This window comes from Callithrix jacchus, chromosome 12 (assembly GCF_049354715.1).
Source record: "Callithrix jacchus isolate 240 chromosome 12, calJac240_pri, whole genome shotgun sequence".
NCBI lineage: Eukaryota > Metazoa > Chordata > Mammalia > Primates > Cebidae > Callithrix > Callithrix jacchus.
Window position 1 is genome coordinate 8,482,075 of NC_133513.1, and position 26,277 is coordinate 8,508,351.

At 42.6% G+C, this 26,277-nt stretch overlaps 1 protein-coding gene across 1 annotated transcript in view; it reads left to right on the forward strand.

Annotated features, from left to right (window-relative positions):
- Nucleotides 1-26,277, forward strand: part of RBFOX1 (RNA binding fox-1 homolog 1) — a 2,602,982-nt gene that overhangs the window by 1,123,677 nt on the left and 1,453,028 nt on the right. Inside the window, 1 exon segment of the mRNA XM_078344605.1 lies at nt 18,028-18,090. Coding sequence (XP_078200731.1) covers nt 18,028-18,090 — 63 coding nt within the window.

Genomic DNA, 26,277 nt, shown 5'->3' on the forward strand with positions numbered 1-26,277 from the left:
TAGAGACGGGGTTTCACCATGTTGACCAGGATGGTCTCGATCTCTTGACCTCGTGATCCACCCGCCTCGGCCTCCCAAAGTGCTGGGATTACAGGCGTGAGCCACCGCGCCCTGCTGTTGCTAACAGCATTGTTATCTGGCTACAGTTGAGCAGGCAGATCTAATTCCTTTAAATGCATCAATGGTAATTCTAAAGATAGTCTTTTGAGATGAGTGACAGTATCATGACTCCCATATTGCAGGTGTAAAGACTGAAGCTCAGAGAGGTGGAGTAACTTGCCCAAGGTCACAAAGCCAGCGCATGTAAGCCACCAGATAGAGTGATTTCAGAGACCTCATTGTGCTGTAATTTTCCAAGACTCCATCATCATGATCACTCTGGCTTCCAGTTCATTATCTACCCTTTGGCCAGTTTTTCTCCTAAAATATGGTCAGAAGAAGTCATTCCCCTTCTCAGATATCCCTGCTGGATCCTTAATGACTGCTCGCCAAATGCTGAACTCAGTTGTTCGCGGTGGCCAAAAGCATGCGCTCCGGAGGCAGCTGGGTCTCAGTTAAAGGCATGGCTCTTGTTACCACTAAGGGGTCTTGGGGAAACAAGTCTGTCCTGGTTCCATTTCCTCACTTGTAAAAATGGCATCAAAAACACCAAACTCGGCCAGGCACGGTGGCTCACGCCTGTAATCCCAGCATTTTGGGAGGCTGAGGTGGGTGGATAACGAGGTCAAGAGATCGAGACCATCCTGGTCAACATGGTGAAACCCCGTCTCTACTAAAAATACAAAAATTAGCTGGGCATGGTGGCGCGTGCCTGTAATCCCAGCTACTCGGGAGGCTGAGGCAGGAGAATTGCCTGAACCCAGGAAGGGGGGGGTTGTGGTGAGCCGAGATCACGCCATTGCACTCCAGCCTGGGTAACAAGAGCGAAACTCCGTCTCAAAAAAAAAAAAAAAGAGAGAGTACATTTTAAGTGTTCTCACCACAAAAAAATAGTAAGAATGCACATTTTAATTAGCTTGATTTAGCCATTCCACAGTGTATACATGTTTCAAAACATCGTGTTATACACCATAAATATATACAGTTTTTGTCAACTTAATAAAAAATCCCCTTTATCCACTACCTACATTGCAGTTATTGGCAAGACTTAAACAAGTGATACATATAAAGCAAATAGCGGAGTACTCATTAAATCTGTACTGTTGTACCATTGTTAGGTTGGACTCAAAGTCTCCTTCATCTAGTTTCATTTTTCCAGTTTCTTTCATTATCTTTCCCACATTCTGGCTCCAGAAAACTATTCCTGATTCCTTCATATGGCATGGAGATTCATGCATCTAGCTTGTAGCCCTTCTCTTTCATTAAACGACAGTGTTTTCAATCCATGAATAATCTCAGTTGCCATTTTTACCAAGTAGATTTACTCCACCACCCAAGTCAGAATGCATTGCACTTCAATTTTTCTGCTAGGAATCTTGTTTTACTGTGTCTTCTATTAGCTATTATTAATGTGAGCTTGTTTAGAAAATAGAGTGCCCCATTTATCTCTGAATCCCTAACTATACCTGGCACCATGCTTTGATGGTTTTCACAAAGTGGGAGCTCAAAAAGTGCCAAATGGATTAATGAGTGGATGCGCACATTAAAATGAACACAAGTAACTTACATTATGTTCCTTTGAAAAACATTTACTTCCCGTGAATTGTCATTGAAAAAAAATATCCTTGAGGATCGGAAGCAGAACCTGGAAACTTTGGAATGTAGATTTTTTTTCTTTGCTTTTTTAAATTGTAGGCTTATTTAAATCTCTACATATTTCAAATCTGAAAGAAATTATGCACAACCAGACTCTAAATCCATGTGGAGTAACTCAGTGTTTCATATACATAAGTTCTGTGTTTTTGATGGGTGTCACATGCCAAAGAATCTAGACTATGGTCAGAAATCGAGTTGCTATTTTTCCTTTTTTCCAATTACCTAGCTAGGATTTCGCCTTATTAGGATTAAAGACTGCTTTCTTATTAAGCAATGCAGATCTCATTGAAATAAACACCTTTATGAAAAGGATGCTTTTCTGATTTTTGTGAAAGGTTGAAGCATTTTAGGGTAACTTGGAATGTTATGAGATCTAGTTTCCTGAGTTGTGAGTTAAATTAACCCCATGTTGTGAAGATTTTCTAATGAAAAAATATAGAAAACATTTAGGGGAGGCTATGCGTGTGTGGGGAGGTGTGTGGGAAGTCTCTGTACTTTGCTCTTCATTTTGGTGTGAACCCCAAAACTGTTCTTGAAAGGAGGAAAATGTTATAAAACAAAAGTTAAGGAGAATGCCTAGACCTTAGCAAATGCTCTGTAACTTAATGTTCTGTGAATGCTAGGATCTGCTTCTCTACTAGATCTGGTCCCAAAACATGGGGTTCTACCTATTAAAAGTTACTAACATTTATCAGAATTATATGCAAGCATTTTGTGAAGCATCACATATGCAGTATTTCATTGAATCCTTGGAGCAATCCAACAGCACTGGTACTCCAGCCACTTGCCAGAGAACATCCTGATGTGCCCGAGGGGTCCGAAAATGCCCCAATGTCAAACTCAGAGAAAAATCAGAAACCAAGCTTTGCTTACTGTAGGTTTTGGGTTCTTACCATTCTATGTTATTGTTCCTCATGACAAGAATGGGGATGTAAATATTTTTTATCTCAAAACTTCCTACGTGTCCTGTGGTTTCATCCACAATGTTTATTTCTTACTTGAAATCATGCTATAAAGAAAATGCTAGCAAAAACACATTTGGATGAGGTCTCATATTAGATACATAACTTGATGGTTACCTGAGGTGGCCCTCTGTACATTTTGCAAACCTTTTGTGATCTGACTCTAGTTTTATGACTTTCCTTTCTCCCACACAGAAATGTTGAGTGCTCTATTGATCTTTCTGCCTCACTGTTTTCCCTTCATTTCCTTCATTGTCTGTTTTTCTGGAACATTGTTCCAAGTGGCTTGGTTGTTCTTTGCTGAACATGAAGGATTGACTGTCAGGAATTTTCTTTCATCTTCTGAAATCCGTTGGCTTTTTTTAAAAAGTTAGATGTCCCCTTCTGACTAGATGGAGTTTGTGTTTTAACTTTTCTCTCCTTGTGGGTAGGAATGTGTCACACTGAGGGGCACACAGTATACCTGTCTTGGTATTGACAGTGTTGAAATGTTTGTGCACTTTTGCGGTATTTTTGTTGTTAAGCTTGTTAATTTTCTTCTTAGGAGGATGGATTTGAACCAGATCATCTGTTGCAATTAAAAAGGAAGAACATTTTTAGAACAAGAAAGTCTAACCTCTCTCTTTTGCAAACAGGAGACTGAAGCCCAGAGAGAGTTAAATGACGTAACTAAGACCAAATGGCTAGTTATTAGCAGACTTGAGACTAAACTCATGCCCTTTTTAGTGATTAATTTAGAAAAATACATTTTTAAGACATTTTTCAGAACACTAACCTAGGGAGAACTTTTAGATGTAAAAAATATAGCTAATGCACCTTTGAAAAATCGCCAAAAAGACCTGAAAGAAAATGGTATTATCAGTGAAGGCACTTCACACACTTTATGTGGGGGTATCTCCCATCCTGGAGAGCCGACCCCACCGACCGTGATTCTGCTAGGATACGATGCTTGCGGTTTTTATCCTTAAAGATAACTGCACCAAGGTTGCCTTGATAGTTTTACTATTTCCTTGAGATTACATTCTTGAGATGATGAGACCAGCTTGAATTTTCAGTGTAGTTGTGAGACCTTTCTCTGGTTGAAATGAATTCTGATAAGCTGATTATCTCCCTGAAGAAAATATGATGTCCACATTTCATGGCTTAGTTCCGACCACTTCAGTGCCATTTTCATTCTGAGACATCTTCCCGGGTCTGAATTAAATAAGGCAATAAGGTGCTCTGGAGCCCAATACATATTAAATAGAATTTTTTTAGAAAAATCAAGACCTATAGGGTGGAGGATGGGCTTTCTTTATGGTGTATGTTCTTTCTCCATGTTGCAGTAGGTGGCAGCTAGCTAGTTTCTTTCTCTTTATAGAGCAGTGACTTATGAAGCTCAAAAATAAAGTGTTCTCAGTGTAAATGAAGCGGTGATCTGAGTAAATATATCACACTTTGTACCGAGGGTTAGCTTTTTGGCTTTCTTTGTCTCTTTCTTTTCCTTCTCTGCTCGGGTCCAGGTTATGCCACTGTGTATTGTTCACACATTAATCTTGGTAATAGAAATGGAAAGCTACTTTTCATTGAGAAATAGATTCAAAGTAAAAGATGATTAATGGGCCAGGCATGGTGGCTCATGCCTGTAATCCCAGAACATTGAAAGGCTGAGTCAGGCAGCTCACAAGGTCAGGAGTTCAAGACCAGCCTGGACAACATAGTGAAACCCCATCTCTACTAAAATACAAAAATTAGCCAGGTGTGGTGGTAGGCACCTGTACTCCCAGCTACTCAGGAGGTTGAGGCAGGAGAATCCCTTGAACCCAGGAGGTGGAGGTTGCAGTGAGCTGAGATCGCACCATTACACTCTAGCCTGGGCAACAGAGTGAGACTGTCTCAGAAAAAAGAAAAGGAAAGAAGATGATTGATGAATGAAAGTACCATCATTCCCAATGATATGTTTTGTATCTCAGCTCTATAAATCTGCGTGTATCGCAACCTCTTGTGAACTCCCACATTACTATATCCCTCCTTTATGAAACTGGTGGATTTAGCTCCCAAGCTACCTGGTGTTGCTAACAGAGAAGGAAGGCACTTAGAATCTCAGGGACTGTCTTCCCTACAGAGTCTCATGCCTGAGAAGGGGAGACCCACACCTGGGAATGATGTACTGAGAGAGGAGATGTTACTTAGAATTACTCTATGACCAGCGTGGTGGCACTTGCCTATAATCCCAGCACTTTGGGAGGCCGCAGCAGGTGGATCACTTGAGGCCAGGAGTTCAAGACCAGCCTGGCCAACATGATGAAACCCTCTCTGTCTACCAAAAATACAAAGATTAGCTGGGTGTGGTGGCAGACACCTGTGGTCCCAGCTACTCAGGACACTGAGGCAGGAGAAGGGAAGTGGAAGTTGCATTGAGCCCAGATAAGGTCACTGATTATACTCTAGCCTGGATGACAGAGTGAGACTCTGTCTCAAAAAAAAAAAAAAAAAAAAAAAGGCCGGGCGCGGTGGCTCACACCTATAATCCCAGCACTTTGGGAGGCCGAGGCAGGTGGATCACGAGCTCAAGAGATCGAGACCATCCTGCTTAACATGGTGAAACCCCGTCTCTACTAAAAATACAAAAATTAGCTGGGCACAGTGGTGTGTGCCTGTAATCCCAGCTACTCGGGAGGCTGAGGCAGGAGAATTGCCTGAACCCAGGAGGCGGAGGTTGCGTTGAGCGGAGATCGCGCCATTGCACTCCAGCCTGGGTAACAAGAGTGAAACTCGGTCTGAAAAAAAAAAAAAAGAAAAGAAAAGAAAAGGAATTACTATGTCTGAGAGGCTTTGCTTTGTAAACCTGTTGTGCAATTTCTCTGTCCAGTGACAACAATCAACAGAACTAGCGGGATGATGGGTAATAACCAAAGTGAATCGCCTGGGAAGGAGTGGTCCACGGTGCAGCAGCTTACTGTGTGAGAGCCCCTCATAGCCCCATGGCACCTCGGAGCTCCTTTCTTGCAAAGCACATAAATGTCCTCCTCAGGTTATTCCTAATCCTTCCCTGGGATGGAAACATTCTCATTGGCAGCAAATGTAGCACAATTGCCATTAAGACCACAGTTGAAACTGTGGCTTCTCACTGGGAACATACACCAGGACTGACGCCCTCTGAGCATCATGCTTCATCTGTGAGTTGGAGATAAGGATGCCCAGAGCATAGGGATGTCAAGGCATTGCTGTGTGCAAACTGTTTCTCATAGCGCGTGACACAGAGTGAACATTAGATGCTCCTCCTCCTCCTTTTTCTTCCTGTTATTATTTCTTGCTATTGCCATTGTATTTATTTATATACACTCACATACGTATGTCCCTATCAATCCCAGATAGATTTTTACTGAGTTCCTGTAAGTCACAATAATTTCCATCACTTTTCCTCATTTCTCAAGGTCCTCTTCAGCTTGGGAGGACTTCAATCTGACTCAAGCTTTTTAAACACACACTGTAGTCATACTCTAAGCATTTTTCCCCTCTATTATCTCATTTGATCATTCTGAGAACACTGTAAAAGAGTACTTTTTTCTTTTTTTTTTTTGAGACAGAATTTCGCTCTTGTTGCCCGGGCAGGAGTACAACGGCGCTATCTCTGCTCACCGGGACCTCCGCCTGCCAAATTCAAGCCATCCTTCTGCCTCAGCCCCCTAGCAGCTGGGGTTACAGGCACGTGCCACCACGCCTAGCTGATTTTGTATTTTTAGTAGAGACAGGGTTTTTCTATGTTGGCCAGACTGGCTTGAACTTCTGACCTCAGGTGATCTGCCTGCTTCGGCCTCTTAAAGTGTTGGGATTACAGGTATGAGCCACCGCACCCAGCCCATAAAGTTTAAACATTTTGATAATTTTGATGGGGCCGAAGATTCCCCCAACATTAATCTTTTTAGGTTCTGTTTTTCTGCCTAATGTCAGGAACAGACTGAATGCTTCCCTGTCTCACAGACTCAGGACAAAGAAAGTCGCCTACTGGTAAATTCCATCAGTGCTTGTTGGGGTTAGGGTGGAAGGAAGTCAAGAATTCATTCATGAATGCACTCCACAAGCAAGGATGGAGTTGTATTAACACGTGACCTTCCTAGTCCTGAGTGGAAAGAGGGAAGGGTTCAACCTATTCCTGAGATTAGACAGAAAAATAAAACCTCAAGCATACTTTCTATTTCTACCTCGTGCGTGAGATAATTGAGGCCAGGGATGAACAGTAACTCACCCAAGGTCATGCAGCTAGCAAGTGCTGGAGCTGCCAGTGCCCCTCAATGGGTATGACTTCCAAGGTCAAAGCTCTTTCTTCACCTATGCACTTGTCTGTTTGAATATCATGATTTGTCCTCTAACTGACCCCTTAGGAGCTGCACATGACGTAGGTAGGAAGTTGGGCTTAAAAAAAGAGCTGTTAGTACAGGGTGGTCGGTGAAAGCCTCTGGATCTCAGATTGAGACCCTTGAGAGGCAGAGAAACATGTGGTTTCTTTCTAGAATTATTCACTCCTTCACTGAGCCGATATTTAAAGAGCGTTGGTTTTGCTCTTTAGGTACTGTGATGAGTGCAGAGTATTTGGTAGGGAGCAAAACCATTCCACGTCTGAGTCCTCAGAGAGCAGTCAGGCTAGTGGGATAGACGGACACTAATCAAATGCTTATGTTTTGCTGTATAGTTATAACTGAGATAAATACAATGACAAGGGAACCTGTCCTAGATTGGCTGCAGAAACTGGAGGCTTTGCTAAGGAAGCAGTATTTGAGCTGAGAGTTGCTCATGGGTGGAAATCACACAGGGGGTCTCCTTTCTCTGCAAGCCCTGTTCCTGGAGCCTGGAATGTTAGAGGACACCGAGCCCTCTCAGTTACCGCTTGTGCGTCGAAAGGAATGGAACTTTCTGCATCGAGTTTCTGCAGAAATTAGCCTTCCTTTATGTCAGAGTCTTTTATGTAAGAAGTCTAGTGGTTTCTTCATGGATGAAATCCTTTGGTCTTCTTAATAGCAAGTGTGTGCCCAGCCAGCTCCAGAAGCTGATGGATTCGGGTAAATTCAGTTCATGTGAACTCAAGAGCATTTGCTAAAAAGCCTCATTCCTCTTGGTCAAAAGAACTCACTGGCCATTTCTACTGTTGGGGAAGGAGTATTTTCATCTCCCAGACAATTTTATGCAATGCCTGTAATCAGCCAGCAGTTGCCATCCATTTCTGCCAGTCTTTTATCATTCAGCCTAAAAGAATCTGTCTGCAGGAATTAAAAGTCCGCCTTTTCTGTGATAAACTGTGCCCTGCACACAGTACCTCTGAGGAAATGTCACAGAGCACCCGAAATGCCCCCATTTAAGTGGTAGAAATGTGGAATTCTCTAGGTTCCTTGCGGGATGGGTAAAGGAAGATATTTTAGACAAGCTGCTTTGTGAACTTGGTGCTTATAGCTTCTCTCCTTTTGCTAGACATGAACCAAGGTACCACCCAAAAAGTCAAATGACAACATCTCTATTTTTTGAAAATTAGAGGCAGACTAAATATTATCTCAGCGTATGGATTTTAGGGTCACACAGAGCCGAATTTGCATCCTGCCTTTGCTGATGACAGGCAGGAAAGCCTGCAGCAAGTTCTTTTGGATTCTTAAACACCTACCTAGGTCATCCTCAAAAGAGAAAGAATGCTGGTTATGCTTAGAGGGCTTCTGCAAGTAAAGCACCTGGTACATAGTAAATGCTTGGGTTTGGATAATAATCATCATTAGCGCTATTAATATTGTCTAATACTAAATGGATACGAAATAGTTTATTATTTATACTAAATTATTTCTAAGTCTAATTGACCTAAATAAATATATAAATAATAGTATGCAGTATCATTTAATATTTTAAGTCATTATATAATTTATAATATATAAAATGAAAAAAACAACCTAAATAGTACATAAATAATGAGTTTTAATTGCATGTGCTTATAAATGATAATCATTTATATCTTTAGATTATTATTTGTGTATTTTTATAAATGATAATCATTTGTTATATATTTCTCTGTTTCCATAATTCTACATTTTATGAGTGATGATGATTTATATTATTTATGTTGATTTGGATTGTTATTTACATATTTGTTGTATTAGTGATAATTATATTTATATGTTTATTTGGTTTATTACTTAGATATGTTTTATAAATGATAATTTACATTTATATATTTGGATTGTTATCTACGTATTTTTATAAATTATCATTTATGTATTCATTTAGCTTGTGATTTACATATTTTTGTAAATGATAATCATTTATATATGTTTATTTGGATTTTTATTTACATATTTTTATAAATCATAATCATTTATTCATTTACATATTTATATAGGTTATTTACATATTTTTATAAATGATAATCATTTACATCCTACGTTTATTTGGATTGCTATTTGCATATCCCATAAATAATCATCATCTATGTTATTTTCATATTTATTTGCTTTGCAATGATTGTTTCTTCCTTATGTAGGCCCTTGTGGCTCTGTGTGTGAATCCATGTTTTGACCTTGCAAGCCACGTATTGGATCTACTGTTCGGTTTTTGCCTTTGTGCCATGAAAGCAATCGTAGATAACATGTACGTAAATGAATGCACATGACTGCATTCCAGAGAACCTTTTTTTTAATATAAAAATACTGGCTGTGGGTTGACTTGACTCGTGGCCCCTAGTTTGCTGACTGACAGGGTTGCCTGCACTTGAACATCCTACTCCGGTGGCTCTGAATAGCACTTAGCTGGATGGCTTAGTCACCAAAAGGTATGTCAGAAATAAAAGAATCCCGTTGGACAGGCTGAGCCACAGAGGCAGTTTCTTGGGGAAATGCATTGGTATCACTTATTTATGCGAAGAGCGGGATGCTCAACCAGGCATCAAGAGTTGTGGAATGAGAGATGCACATGCTGTCTGGAATGGCGCGTGTCCTTCCTAGAAAAATGGATGTGCGGCGGGGATAGAGGGGAGGTGGGGGGGGTCGGAGGGGGCGTAAGGGCGTGTAGAGGAACACCAAAAGTATTCCCCACCATCACTTCTAAAACAGAACTTTGCTCGGGACCTGTTTCCTTTTGACTTTTCTGACTCCACAGCACATTTCAAATGTCTAGTCTGAGCCTGGCCAGAGGGTCATCTCTGCTTATACGAGAATACCTTCATGGTATTTCCCAGCAGAAAACACTTACCCCTCTCCTCTCACCCTATACCCAGGAAGTTTTAATTTTGTAGAGATTGAAATAATCAGGTCTCATGTGTCTATTTCCTTTCAAAGCATTGAGATCACATGTTTCGAATTCAATGGCCTGTCTTTTGTACTCGGTAGAGAAATAATATAAATATACCTTGAAATTTCCCTGGAGTTCAGCTTCCCTTTTCGTACTGGGTCTAGCTAAAGTTTGGAGCCAACTAAAAAGAGCCTTACTGCCTCACACACACCCTGTTATCTCTGGCGGGTTCAAATGCCATTTCTCTGAGAAGGCTGTGGTATCTCTGCTCTCTCCGGCCTTGAATCTGAGAGTCTAAGGATTTCTTTGGAGTACACACAGTTGCATCCTTTTGACAGACAGTGCAAATTAAAAGATCCGGCGCGGCCCAGGAACCAGGGACCCAAACTTGCCCCTTGGGTTTTCATTTACAGTTAGGTACTGCAGACACAATTATGGCTGACAGGGAAGCGGAGCTGGTGGCAGAGTGCGCCTGACAGGAGGCTCATGCCAACCCGTAATTGGGAGGATTATTTTTAATCAGAACATACCCTACAGCCCAAACATTAGAAATCTCCTGTAAGGCCAAGACAGGAAATTAAACACACCAACAATAAGGCTCAAAGGGGGGCGGTGTGTGGGGTGTAATATTGTTAGTCTCTCAGAGGTCCCTGGAGCTTCGGGGAGAAGTTTGCTTCCCTACAAAGGGAGGCTGGGAGCAACCCTTCCATGAAGCAGACACAGAGACTATACCTGAGCCCTTGTTGAATGGGCAAATGCAGCCAAATTAAATGCAGCAGAAAGAATAACTGCATTGGAGTGCAATGTGTATTGCATTTGCTTATTGCAAACACAATGATGCTTATTGCCTTTAAACAGCGTAAGTCACATATAAACCTTGGAGTAGCGGCTGCAATTGTATTTCACCAGTAAGAGAAGAGCCTCCTGGGTTCCTTATTTTATTTTATTTTTTTTGAGACGAAGTCTCACTCTGTCACCCACGCAGGAGTGCAGTGGCGCAATCTTGGCTCACTGCAACCTCCTCCTCCTGGGTTCAAGCGATTCTCCTGCCCGGGTTCAAGTGATTCTCCTGCCTCAGCCTCCCGAGTAGCTGAGACTATAGGCATGCACCACCATGCCCAGCTAATGTTTGTATTTTTAGTAGAGATGGGGTTGACCAGGCTGGTCTTGAACTCCTAACCTCATGATCTGCCCGCCTCAGCCTCCCAAAGTGCTGGGATTACAAGCATGAGCCACTACACCCAGCTGGGTTCCTTATTTTCAGGAATCTTCAGTGAGCACTTACTATGTGGCAGGTGCAGTAATGGCTTCTGACACTGGGCTATGCTGAAAGTCATCTGGATGATCTCACCACCCTGGCTAAATTTTGCAAAGTACAGTAAGACTTGGTTTATTGAAAGGACTGTTGTTGAAGTAGATCTTGGCTGTTCTGCTTGAGAAAATAATTCTTTAGTATTAGTGCCACGTACTTTACTTGTAATGTTCTTACCCCAACCCTCCGAAGTGGGCATTATTATACCCATTCTATGGATTAAAAAAAAAACAAGGTTCTGAGCAGTCAAGCAGCTTCTCCAGAATTAGTAAGAGAACTGATTTTGAAACGACATCTGTGTCCAAAACCTGTAGCGTGTCAAACTGCTTGTCAAACTGTAACTGTGACTCATGAAAGACGAGGCACAGCCTGAGCTTTGAGGTGCTGCCACTCCAGTAGAGAAGGCAGATGCAGAGACCGATATCTATGAATTATGAGTCTTTAGAGATACTAACTGGATTCCAAGGGTGGTGAAGAGGGCACGATTCACTGTGCTTGGGGGAGTCAGCGAGGACTGCCTGAAGCTGTGAAGAACAGGTGCACGTTTACCAGTGGTTTAAAAAAAAAGGAACAGAATCCCAGACATAAGAAACAAGCAGTGCACAGGCACAGTGATATCAGAGACACTAGGACATTTCATTTTAGTTTAGATCTATTGGCTTTTGGGTTTCATTCTTGTTCGGCTCATGCACTTATATTCAACAAATATAAAGGGAGAAAAAGAATGTGTCTTTGGGGAGCACTCATCACAGAGACCAGGCATCTGATGCGGCGATGGGGTGGGAAGCAAAAAGAGATGACACTGGAGAATCAGCTCCTGAAGTCAAAGGATGTTCCATGCTGTCCTCACTGCGTGAAATGCCTATGCCTGATGGCAGAGAAAGGTGGTGCTTTAACCCATGGCTGTCCTTAGAAAGGGAACCACCGGTTTACAGTAAAATTACATATTGCTTCTGAGGCTGGAGCTAAGGGTGCAGTGATCCTGCAGTGAATCCAGGAACACATGAATCATTTGCACAGTGGGCTGAGGCCGATCAGATAATCTAACTGCCATAGTGATTACTGGTCAGCAGCTTCCTGTTATGTGGCTGGGAGTCACTGGATTCCCTTGGGGAGGGCCTCTATCTCCAATCTAAGCAGGCTTCAGTGTACTTCCTGTCCTAGTTCACGTCTCCCATCCCAGCTGTGACGGGCACTGACCTCTCCACCACCGGGAATCTCATATCTTAATCCCTGAGTGGTACCAAGCAACCCTGGGCAGCTTGCTGATGCTGCTTCAGGGTTCTTTCAAGGACAGTTAAACTCCAGACACCTGAATGAAGTCTTGGGCTGCTGTGAGGCTTGGAGAGGGTGCATCCCATCAGAATCCCTGATGTGATCAAGATGATCAAGATACAGTTTACTTCCCTGAATGCAGGGCAGGTACGAAATCCCAGCTAGGTGAGGCACCACCCTCTGAGATGATCTTATACATAATTCTGTTGCTTGCAAGCAACAGAAACCCACTCAAGAAATGGGCATATTTTCTTACACAGCCCAGGAGCACAGAAGTGAGTTTCAGCACTAACAATCAGGAGGTGTGTTCAGTACCAGGAGGGACCAGCATTTTTGAACCACTGTGTAATCGGGAAACAAGGCAGCCCTTAATCCCACCCCAAAATCCTCCTCCATGACACTTCCAATCTCTTCCTCTGTCTGCTTATTGCTACTTCTGCTGTTTTCCGCACACGTGGCAGAGAAGAGTGGCCCCACAGTTACTGTCAAAACTTAAGTGTCCCTTGCAAATTCCTAGGAGAAAATTGAACCTAGATAGGGTGAGGTTTCATCCCTGTTCAACACAGCACTTACTAATGGAGCCAAGATCATGCACTTGAGACCCAGTTTCTGGCACTATGCTTGACAGAGATGAGTTTGTGGAGGGAAATGACTTTTGGGGAGGCTGAGTAGTCAGCTGGTGTGTGTCTAAAATTAGCCATAGGATGACTAAGCTGGGAGTTCCATCCTTCTTTCCACCCTCCCTGTCTCCCTGCCTTCCATCTTTTCTTCCTTAAGTAAATATTTCTTGAATGGCTTCCATATCCATGGCGTCGTGATCAGAGTTAAAATAGTGAGCAAAACCCATACAGCTCTTGCCCTCATGGAGCTAAGACGCTGATGAGACAGGCAAACTTTCGTCAAATGATTTTTTAGTTGGATGCAAAGTGACAGCTGGGATATGGGCTATGAAGAAAGGATAATGGGCTCTTAAAGCCATGCGCTCGGGGTGGGGGTTCCATCAGAAAGCAGCAATGCATCGGAGTTGGTTAGGTGCAAAGAGCATCCCCAGTCAAGGGCATACCATGCAAGGCATCCCTGCGGCAGGTGGGGAGTTAAGGGGGGTCCAGGATTGGAAAGTCCATGGAGCTGGTACCCAGGGTTGGTGGGGAGTGTGACCCCCTTATGCATAAATAAATAATGTAGAAGCTGTGTCCAGGAGAAAATCATTCAGGATGTCAAACTGTTACCAGGGTAGGTTTGGAATGAAATGGGAAGCCAGTAATGTAGGCTTTAAACAATCAAGTAACGAGGCCACATTTGCGTTTCGTAAGGATCACAGTGCTCGTCCGGTCCCGGGGCAAGGGGTGCGAGCCTGGAGGGAGGAGGAAATGGCATTGGAGTCATCGCCTGGGAAAGTCTACGAATCAGTTGATGGCAGAGTCTGTAGAAACAGAAACGTTGCAGTAGCCAGCCCTGTTTAGAGAGTCAGAGTTAGAAACTTAAACTACACTCTGGCTGTCCAGGGGTCATCAACACCGGTGTTTTGGAAGTAATCGGTTTGCTATTTTGTGCATCCATTCGGAGGGAGGGCAGAGGTGAAGGGAGCTAATGCATGAACCGAGCACTCACCTTCTTTCCGCCTGACTTTGTTTCAGTGTCCTTTGAGTTTCCTTCACTTGCAGCTCTTTAGCTCCCCTGTAGTCTTGGTACAATGAAAATTCCACCCAATTCCGCTGGGACTCGAGATTCTCCCTGGTCACAAATTGCTCTTCACATAGTTTGCAAGAGTAATTGCAAACTCAGAGCAATCTTAGTTAAAAAAAAAAATAACAGGACATCGTTCTCTGGCACTCTAGAGAGCACATTAGGGTTTTCTTGCTGTCTGGTGCCATTGTTAATGATCATTTCTGTTCTCGCTTAATAACAATGGTTCTCAGCCTCTGTTTTTTTTTTTTTCATAAAATAATCCCCCTAAAGGACTTGACAGATTCTTATTAGTGAGAAGGAAGGAGCTAGAAAATTCATTTCAACTGAAGGTTGGATTAAAAACAGATGTAAAGGTGTGGGTTTGGACTGGCATGGACATGAAATTAAATGTTATTACCTGGGTACCAAGCACGGTACCGCCAGAGAAAGCCGTGTCGCTCAGAGAAACCTCTTTCTGGAATTAAGGTCAGAGTCTTTTTCTTGCTGCTTTAACCCTGTGGGGCAAGGAGGAATCACTTCTTAGGCTACCCAGTGTAGTGAGCTGCTCCTAAGGGGCCTTGTCCTAGTCTACAAAGTTACAATGCTGAATTAAACATTGCCCTTGCCTCCCAGGAATGCACAGCCTAGGTAGGCCAGGTCCGCCACAGCTTAGAAAGGATGTATAATTCGTCTTCTGAGAGAATAGCCATAGGGACCCCTCCCAAAATTCAGTCCCACTAGAAGGGTCAATGAAAGCTACAAAGGGCATGCTTGAGTAGACATTCAAGCCTCAAGACTCAAGACCTTCCATGAGTTCAAATGGGGCCGGGTGAAGAGCAGTTTATGATAAAAGAACGTTATAGCCGGGCGCGGTGGCTCAAGCCTGTAATCCCAGCACTTTGGGAGGCCGAGGGGGGGTGGATCACGAGGTCAAGAGATCGAGACCATCCTGGTCAGCATGGTGAAACCCCGTCTCTACTAAAAATACAAAAAATTAGCTGGGCACGGTGGCACGTGCCTGTAATCCCAGCTACTCAGGAGGCTGAGGCAGGAGAATTGCCTGAACCCAGGAGGCGGAGGTTGCGGTGAGCGGAGATCGCGCCATTGCACTCCAGCCTGGGTAACAAGAGTGAAACTCTGTCTCAAAAAAAAAAAAAAAAAAAAAAAAGAACTTTGTAATAAAAGGGCTAAGGGAATGCCAGTGCATTGTATCTTTCAAGTATTTGATTTAGCTGGATCTTAGCGTGTACGAGTGTGTTCAGAGATGGAGGAGGTGATGGGAAAGAGGGAGTAGGGGCTGAGAAGGTTGAACCTGACCATGGTAGTGATCATTTTCAATAAATGAGAGGATGCATAAAAATTTTGATGAGAAGTTTGGGACATACTATGGATTTAATAAAACTATAACCACTGTAATTATTAGGACTCAGATAATCCTCCCATTGAGGCAAGCTGAATTTACAGAAGAGAACCATGTATTTTGACTATTTATATTCTAACTGTTCTATTCTTCCCAGGTCATGTTCTTCCACTTCTCACCTTTAAGATGTCTCTCCATGGCTGCTTCCTTCATGGAGACTTCCCCAATGTCCCCAGTGAAGATCTGTCTATCTTTCCCACTGAACTCTAGGCACCAAGGGGACAGTACCTGATATTAAAAAGGCTTAATAAACTATAAACATTTTTAAAGTGCTGACTTTGTGCCAAGCACAATGCTAAGTGTTTTACAAATATAGACTTGTAATATTCACCTGAATTCCTTGAGGAAGGTACTGTTTATTCCCATTTTAAAGATGAAGAAACTGAGACAAAGATAGGTTGAGTGACTTGGTCATGGTCACAAAGCTAGAAGGTAGTGAAGCCAAGGATGATTGGAAGGATCGATGGATGGGTGGGTGGATGGATGGATAGATGGATGGAGGCCAGGTGGACATATGTGTGGGTGGGTGGCTGTGTGAGTGGATAGATGGATGGGAGGGTGGATGGATGGATAGATGGATGGAGGCCAGGTGGACATATGTGTGGGTGGTGGCTCAGTGGGTGGATAGATGGATGGATGGGTGGATGGATGGATGGATGGATAAATAGATGAATGAATGAATGAATGCATCACTGCCTTTTGTTGACACTGACCCATGAGATTGGTCATTTTTATTAGTTGAAAGAAATCAAAAGCATCAAAATGAAAATCAGAAGGCTATTGAAGGATAAATACTATCCACCACCTTTTCAACCACTTAATAGCTCTATCTATTCTTGGTCTTTCTGCAGGTGCCCCCTCTTTCCATTATTTTGAAGTCATCTGATGTTCTTAGATGTTGTAATTTATCAACACCAAGGACTCACCAGATTTGAAGACTATACACACATGTATATACACATACATACACATATGTAGTCTTCATATATATGTATATCTATATATATATCTACATATACTTATCAAATTAAGAAAGAGGGTATATTTTCTAAACATATTTGCAAATAATGTTTAAAATGTACCTCTGAATTTTGTGAACTGTATTGAGTCTTGGTGTAAATTGCATTGCTACTTTATATGAGTAATTCAGTGAGCACTGGATCAGGATTCCAGAATTCTACAAAGCAGTCCCATCTCTGCTACTTCAGTTTCTCCCTAGAAAGGAAGCAAGTCAGTATCCCAACCCCCTTAGGTACAGGATGCCATAAATGTCTTTCAGATCTACCAGGAAATCTGGATTTTTCTGGTAGGAAATGACCTCTCTTCCAACTCACTGGACTATAGGAGATTATAATGCCATTTGCAATTCAGGTGATATTTGGTTTATTTAAATACCAATGAACATGAATGTTACTCCCTCTGATTGAGTGATGATAGCCATATTTTTGAAATTTATTACTGCTGGAGTACCTTATAATTCTACTCATTGCAAAATAAAATCGTTTCCATCTTCGACCTTCATCACCTGAATGAGCATTATAGAACCCTGCAGTTCTAGAGCTGAAAGGACATTTAGAATTTATTTTATCCAAACTAATTCCCAAAAGGAAAATCCACAATGGTATATCTGAAATGTCAACTTCCAGTCTTCCCTCGAACACCTCCTGTGACAAGAGCTCATGGTGTAGGAGAAGAATACAGTAGAGTGCTTCCGGGCCTGTTGTGTAATTGTCCGAATTCAAATTCAGGCTTCGTGATGTACATGCATGTCTTGTGAACTTATGGGAGCTGTCTGGGCCTCAGTTTCCTCTTCTGAAATAGAGAAGATAATAACACCTTCTTTACTGGGATCTGAGAGGATGTAATGAAAATATATTGAAGAACGGAATCATTTTCTTTTCCTTTTCTTTTTTTTTTTTTTTTTTTTTTTTTTTGAGACGGAGTCTTGCTCTGTCGCCCAGGCTGGCTGGAGTGCAGTGGCTCTGTCTCAGCTCACTGCCAACTCCCCCTCCCAGGTTTAAGTGATTCTCCTGCCTCAGCCTCTCAAGTAGCTGGGACTACAGGCATACATCACCAAGCCCCACTAATATTTTTGTATTTTTAGTAGAGACAGGGTTTCACCATCTTGGCCAAGATGGTCTTTATCTCCTGACCTCATGATCCGCCCGCCTCGGACTCCCAAAGTGCTGGGATTACAGGCGTGAGCCACTGCACGTGGCCTCATTTTCATCATCATCATCGTCATCGCCGTCGGTGCATCATTGCTGTTAAATTCACAGTATAGTCAGAACTTATTTTGGAGGTTGTTCAGTATTACTGTAACAAGAAACTTGTAGACAGAATTCAAGAATACATTCCTTGATACTAAAGTCTTTCCCCATTTTCTTCTTCAGGAAAGTGCTCGAAGAACTCATGCAAGTGGAACTTACAGCTTCCTTGATCAGACTCAGCATTCAGTAAGTGCAACCCATTTAGAACATTCGTTCCCTAAATAGATCCAGTTTTTGATCTTGTTCTCTATGAAAAGCTCTTTTGTGAAGATTTGAAATTGTTACAAAAACTTTGCTGCTGCCTGGTTGTGTCTTTCTCTTCTGCGCTATTGTACCAGAGATGAGAAGAGGGCTGGCAAGGTAAAACCACCCTCCGTAAGCCCTCCCTCCTCGACAAACCTGGGAAATGTGTGAGATTATCAGTGTGTTAACTGCGCTTTTACTGGCTAGGGATTAAAATAAAATGTGGTTTTGGTTTCTTCTTTGTTCCCCCCTAAGGTTTTCTCATCCGGAGACATTCTGTCCCCCTTCTGAGTCACATGACCCTGCAAAGTAGAAAGAAATGCCAGCAAACACCGATCAGTTACTGAGAGCATGTATTTCTTGAGGCATTTAGGAACAATTCATTTGCTGTTTTTGAGCTGGAATACGTGACTATGATACAAAAATTACTGCAAAAAAAAATGTCGTACTTTAAGATGCTGGGGTACATTTTAGAAATTTCATTTGTTTTCAGCAAGTAAGCACTTTTCCGCTTTCTGCCTTCCTTATTGCATGCAAGGACTTTATTTCTGGTGAAGCTAGCAGAATTTTGTCAATTTTCTCCACTGTTTTTTTTTTTGTGATACATATATGCACTAGCATCTGGGGCAGCACCTTCGCAAAGTCTGATATCAGCCCTCCTCTGCAATAGTTTTGTGGGTAAACACCTTGCTTTAGGAATAAATCTGTCTGTAATAATTTAATAGTAAATATCAAAATTTTAAAAGGCTAACTGAAAGAAATATTTATTTTTCAAGATGTAGCTTCCTTCATAGGAATGCAGAATTTCTTATCAGGTTCTACTTCTGAAAGTGCTGGAGTATAATTTGATACATCAAATATCAGCCCATGTCCTAAAGGAGCAGGTAGAATTAGAGGCCATGGGACTCCAGGCCTGGGAGAGGCTGATCAAAAGGAATTCTTTTGCCCTCAGTGGAATTGCTGGGCTCTTTCTATTGTCTTAGAATTTGCATATTCAAATGCAGGGAAGAAGAAGGCGGGGCTACAAAGAAGGAAAAGGATGGTGTATTCACTGTTAGCTACATCAGAATGACTCAGTGTAACCCTGATCAGCTAACGCTTGTATCACACAGGAGATTAGACTTGCATCTTTTGTTCCTAGTCATAAAGGAAATTCCATCTCTAATTCCCTACATGCCACATCTATCTTTTCATGTCTTTGAAGTTTGGGCCTCAGCATTTCTTGAAACCTGGGAGGTTTTGTAGGTAAAAAGGAGGGGCCTGTTTGGCGTGAAGTCTGTTCAAATCTGTTTGGTGTAAAGTTAAATATGCTTGTTACTTTATCTTGTTCTGTTTCAAGCAGATCTTTCTCCTAGATGCCTTTGTTGGTGCTGGGGCAGGGAGGGGAGGGACGGAGGACAAAAGGTTTCAAGGATGAGTTTTCAGATCATATATGACCTTCCCATGCCTCTGCCTGCTGAACATGATTCAAATTGCTGCTTCTCTGAAAGAAATTCCTGTTCCAACCCTGCGCTGGGACTGAAACTTCTAACCTAAGGGAGGTTGTGGTCCCTAAGATTATTAGTACAGGGATGTAAGGGAGCTCATGTTAATTTGTCTATGGATATGGTATTTCCGTATCTACAACTGCCGTCTAAAGAGAGACATAAAAATGTATTAATTGACTGCTCTAAGCCAGTGAGTATATGTGATCATTTTTTAAAAATCATTTTAGAAAGGAATAGGGGCTGGACACGGTGGCTCATGTTGGTAATCCCAGCATTTTGGGAGGCCGAGGAGGGTGGATCATGAGGTCAGATGTTTGAGACCATCCTGGTCAACATAGTGAAAACCCATTTCTACTAAAAATACAAAACAAGTAGCTAGGTGTGGTGGCGGGCACCAGCTACTTGGGAGGCTGAGGCAGGAGGATCAGTTGAACCTGGGAGGTGGAGCTTGCAATGAGTTGAGACAGTGCCACTGCACTCCAGCCTGGGCAACAGTGCAAGACTCCATCTCAAAAAAAAAAAAAAAAGAAGAAAAGGAGACCTAAGCTAAGATGCACCCTTGCCATGCAGTGCCCTGTACTGCCTCACCCTGGACTCCCCGGAGTCCCTCCCAGCAGGAAGTACCTCACCAGACATGCCTCCATTACCTTGGACTTCTCAGCCTCCAGAACTGTAAGAAAGAAAGTCATTTTTAAAAAAAAGAAAAGAAAGGAAGAAATGGCAAGATGCCTCACTGGGAGGTTTATGGGTACTGGCCCATCTCAATGTATCTAGTAGGTTTCCAGCCTGTCCTTGGGATTGCAGCTTCTCTGGTACAGTGAACCTCAGACCACTTCCTAAATGGAGAGGACACTTCCCCTGGAGCCAAGATTGAGTTCTGGGAGGCCACTTGGTCATCAGGAAGGCAGGTGATTTGCTATCTAGGCTGGCCACATGCCCGGGGTTTTGTGTGTTTTTTACCTGTAACATGTTGGATACATGCTGGTTGAGAAAGTGCTTCAGCCTCTCACAAGATTTTAGCAGAAGTAATGAATTAGCAGTGGGAATTCATTTACGGCTGACATGGGGCTTGGACTGATGTGAAGAATGCCGTGTTTTTGTCTGAATCAGGGTTTTGATGTATCCATTGGCTTCAGACAATTACTTTTCATTTCCTGCTTCCAAAGTTTGGTTATTCTTGTTTTGATTTTTTTTCCAGAATGTTTCCTTGGCCTCAGGGCCCTTAGGATTGCTGATTGTTCAATCCTATATCACGTCTGATTATATCCACAGCATTTACTGTAGTGCCGGTAGACCAGAAGTACTCTTTGGATATAATGATGGTCAAACAGGTACAAGAATGGAAAGACAAGTAGGTAGATAAATGCATCTTAACTCCTGATGGAGTATGGTGTAAGTGGGAGAAAGACAGCTTTGACATTAGACAAGATACCAGTATGGGTCTTTCCCATGCTCGATTTTTATTCCCTCAATATTCTTCTTCCAAGTTTTCACTTCTGTTTTGACAGGTTTAGATAGAATAACAATTGGTCCATGCACATGAGTAAGCTCCCAGGAACCAGCATCTGTCTTCTAGCCATTCATATGCCTTTGTTGTCATCTGTATGCTAAAGGGAAAGCCACACAAAGCTCGTAGTACCAGGGTCAGTGGTGGAACTTAAACCTCAGCGTGATTTTCTGGAAAATTTAGCTTCCGAGTGAAGGTTTCCTTGACCTCTATTTTTCTGTCAGGTTAAAAATCTCATGGCATGCTGCGTCACATTTATAATTAATTAACTGTGCAAACCTTAATTTTATGTCTGTCTTTTTGTTTGGTCTAGTGCTATCCAGTATACCGTTTCTGTGATTATAGGAGTATTTTTCTTTCTCCCAGTCTTAATGAGGTATAATGGACAAATAAGAATTACATCCACTTCAAAGGTATAATAATAATATAATGGGCTTTGGTGACTCAGAAGGGGAAGGCTGGGAGGAGAGCAGCAGAAAAGGGAGAGATAGGAAGAACTAAGAAGATGGTGGAATCGCTGTTAGCTGCATCAGAATGACTGAGTGTAACCCTGATGAGCTAACGCTTGTATCACACAGGAGATTAGACTTGCAGCTTTTGTTCCTCATGATAAAGGAAATTCTGTCTCTGATTCCTTTCATTCCACATCTGTCTTTTCATGTCTTTGAAGTTCAGGCTTCAGCATTTCCTGAAAATTGGGAGGTTTTGTAAGTATTGGGTACAGCGTACACTGCTTGGGTGAGGGTGAGCCAAAACTTCAGAAATAACCACGGAAGAACTTATCCATGTAACCAAAACCACCCGTGCCCTCAAAACTGTTAAAATAAAAATGAAACTTATTTTTTAAAAATTCTATAGATTTAAGGTATATATGAGATACGTTAATATAGGTATACCTTGTGAAATAATTACTACACTGAAGTTACTTTACATACTTATCACCTTACATAGTTCACTCTGGTAGAGAATAGATTCAGAATGCTCTTTGTGCTGTTCAATATGGTAATTACCAGCCAGATGGAGCAATTGAACACTTGAAATGTGGCTACTGGGCCCGGGCATAGTGGCTCATGCCTGTAATCCCAGCACTTTGGGAGGCCGAGGTGGGTGGATCACAAGGTCAAGACATCGAGACCATCCTGGTCAACAAGGTGAAACCCCCTCTCTACTAAAAATACAAAAAATTAGCTGGGCATGGTGGTGCATGCCTGTAATCCCAGCTACTCGGGAAGCTGAGGCAGGAGAATTGCCTGAACCCAGGAGGTGTAGGTTGCAGTGAGCCTAGATCCCGCCATTGCACTCCAGCCTGGTTAAGGAGCGAAACTCCGTCTCAAAAAAAGAGAAAGAAATGTGGCTATTGCACCTGAAAACTAGGTGGTTTTTTAAAAACGCTGTTTAAAATTTTTTTCTATTACTTTTACTACTACTACTCTTATGATTATTATTAGACAGGGTCTCACTCTGTTGCCCAGGCTGGAGTGCAATGGCACAATCTTGGCTCACTACAACCTCCGCCTCCCGGGTTCAAGCAATTCTCCTACCTCAGCCTCCCAAGTAGCTGGGATTATAGGCACATACCACCACGCCTGGCTAATTTTCATATTTGTAGTAGAGACGGGGTTTCACCATGTTAATCAGGCTGGTCTCAAACTCCTGACCTCAGGTGATCGGCCTGCCTCAGCCTCCCAATGTGCTGGGATTATAGGTCTGAGCCATCACATCCGGCTGTGTTACTTTGTTTTTAATTGACAAATAATAATTGTACATATTCATCGGGTACATAGTGATGTTTTTATACATATACTGTATAGTAATCAGATCAGGGTAGTTAGCATATCCACCATCTCAAATATTTATCACTTCTTTGTGTCGGGAGAGTTCATTAATTTAAATTTAAGAACGTGTGGCTAGTAACCTGCTGCTGTATTGTTGAATAGGATGGCTTTAGGCTAGAGGCCTTATAAATATAGGGGCTAGGTCGGAATTGTCCGTCCTTGTACCTAGGCTGATACTTAGTTGTTATAGATCAATTAGGACTCTGATTGATGAATTGCTACTGTCTCAAGCCCCAAAGTGTCCTCTATTCCCTGCCTTTCCATATGTTCTGCTTCCTTGCATTTACCCTTGATCCAGAACTAAAGGTTTAATGGTCCCCTGGGACACTTCTCAATGCCACAGCATTCGTCTATTCTAGCTGGTTGCATGCTGATTATTCGATAGAATATCACCTCTGGTTATTTCCACGGCATCTGCTGTAGTGCTGGCGTATAGCTGACTATCAGTACACGTTGGATATAATAATGGTCAAGCAGATAGAGGTATGGAAGGATGAAGAGATAGATAAAGGCATCTTGCCTTTTGATGGATTATTGTGTAAATGAGAGAAATACAACACTGATGAGATGAGAGACCCGTATGGGTCTTTCTGATGGCTGGTTTTTATTCCCTCAGTATTCGTCTTCAAAGCTTTCGTTTCTATGTTGATAGGTCTAGAATAAGAGACTCCAAATCTGTCACTGAATTCTGATGCCATATTCAGCAAGGACTGCTATACATCTTCACTTATTTCTGTCTGTCACTTACGGCTCCCAACGCATAACACTTGAAATCAGACCGCGTCTCACTCACGCACCGATGGGCACCAGTCTCCTCTCTGGAACCTTGTCCCAAGCTTTAGTTATTGATATCGCCTTGTTTTTCATCCAGCACAAGGGATAAGTGAGTGTTTTATCTGTGTCTTCTAGGAGCCTTGTTTTCATTTCCTCTGTTGGCTTATTGCTCCAGGTACTTCTTTTTTATTTTTGAGACGGAGTTTCGCTCTTGTTACCCAGGCTGGAGTGCAATGGCACGATCTCAGCTCACCGCAACCTCCGCCTCCTGGGTTCAGGCAATTCTCCTGCCTCAGCCTCCTGAGTAGCTGGGATTACAGGCACGCGCCACCATGCCCAGCTAATTTTTTTGTATTTTTAGTAGAGACGGGGTTTCACCATGTTGACCAGGATGGTCTCGATCTGTTGACCTCGTGATCCACCCGCCTCGGCCTCCCAAAGTGCTGGGATTACAGGCGTAAGCCACCACGCCCGGCCCCAGGTACTTCTTACTTACATATCTGGGGATTCTTTTTAAGTAGCCTTCGCATCTAAAGCCACCTTCCTCTGAATCCCATCCCACAGATTGAAGGACTGATATTCTTAAAACATGAATATCATCTAGTTAGTTGGTCAATAAGCGAATCCCTATGTAACATCTTACCTTCTCTCTATGAATCCCTAAATACCTTTTATTCCAGCGAAGCAAGTTGATCTCTTGATATCTAAACATGTTGATTTCCAAGCTCTAAGCACTTGCGACACTTGTTCTCACCAGCTGGGATAATCTTTCCTATTCTTTTTTTTTTTAATTTTTTATTGCATTTTAGGTTTTGGGGTACATGTGCAGAACATGCAAGACAGTTGCATAGGTACACACATGGCAGTGTGTTTTGCTTCCTTTCTCCCCTTCACCCACATTTGGGATTTCTCCCCATGCTATCCCTCCCCAGCTCCTCCACCCCCCGCTGTCCCTCCCCTATTCCCCCCAATAGACCCCAGTGTGTAGTACTCCCCTCCCTGTGTCCATGTGTTCTCATTTTTCATCACCCGCCTATGAGTGAGAATATGCGGTATTTCATTGTCTGTTCTTGTGTCAGTTTGCTGAGAATGATGTTCTCCAGATTCATTCATGTCCCTACAAATGACACAAACTCATCATTTCTGATTGCTGCATAATATTCCCTGGTGTATATGTGCCACATTTTCCCAGTCCAGTCTATCATCGATGGGCATTTGGGTTGGTTCCAGGTCTTTGCTATTGTAAACAGTGCTGCAATGAACATTCGTGTGCATGTGTCCTTATAGTAGAACGATTTATAGTCCTTTGGATATATACCCAGTAATGGGATTGCTGGGTCAAATGGAATTTCTATTTCTAAGGCCTTGAGGAATCGCCACACTGTCTTCCACAATGGTTGGACTAATTTACACTCCCACCAACAGTGTAAAAGTGTTCCTATTTCTCCACATCCTCTCCAGCATCTGTTGTCTCCAGATTTTTTAATGATCGCCATTCTAACTGGCGTGAGATGGTATCTCAATGTGGTTTTGATTTGCATCTCTCTAATGACCAGTGATGATGAGCATTTTTTCTATTCTTTTAGTCTATACTTCTGAATAGATCTCTGTTAAGCCCTCCTGATAATAAATTTTTCTGTCTACTTCAGTTACTTGATTGCCCTTTGTAGGATAAAGAAAATCCTGCGGGTTGTGGTGGCTGAAGCCTGTAATCCCAGCACTTTGGGAGGCCGAGGCGGGTGGATCACGAGGTCAAGAGATCGAGACCGTCCTGGTCAACATGGTGAAACCCCGTCTCTACTAAAAATACAAAAATTAGCTGGGCATGGTGGTGCGTTCCTGTAATCCCTGCTACTCGGGAGGCTGAGGCAGGAGAATTGCTTGAACCCAGGAGGCAGAGGTTGCGGTGAGCCGAGATCATGCCATTGCACTCCAGTCTGGGTAACAACAGTGAAACTCCATCTCAAAAAAAAAAAAGAAAAAGAAAAGGAAAGAAAATCCTAAGCCAACTTTCAAGGTAGAAAGTTGACCCTATGATCATATTTCAGAATCTGGGTTTCAGTGGAACAGGCAGCAAGAGTGGAACAGCGTAAGGAGCTGTCGAAAGAAAAACAACAGCGATTGCCTTCTAGGGAGGTGCAATTCTGTTACATGCAAAATTCAGCAGATGGGCTGCAAGTCGAAGAGGTTAAAAGGCACCAGCTGGAATATAAGAGGGAGAGAGAACGAGGTCTAGCACATAGAACAGGCATGACCTAGGTTGTTACCTTAAGTCATGGTCAGCCACAGTGGGTTTCATGTCAGATGCATTCAGAGTATATGGTCTGGAAGGACAACTCGTCTAGATAATGCCCACTGACCATCGCATTTGCTTTGACACTTCACCAGCCCCCAGCCACCCCCACACATTCTTGTTTACACTTTCCCTATGAATGTCTCTTATGTCTCCTAAGCTGCTGCATAGCAGAGCTCTTTTCCCGGCTTTCCTCTGCTCTACAAGGGGCAGGAACTCTGCAGATCTTTCTTT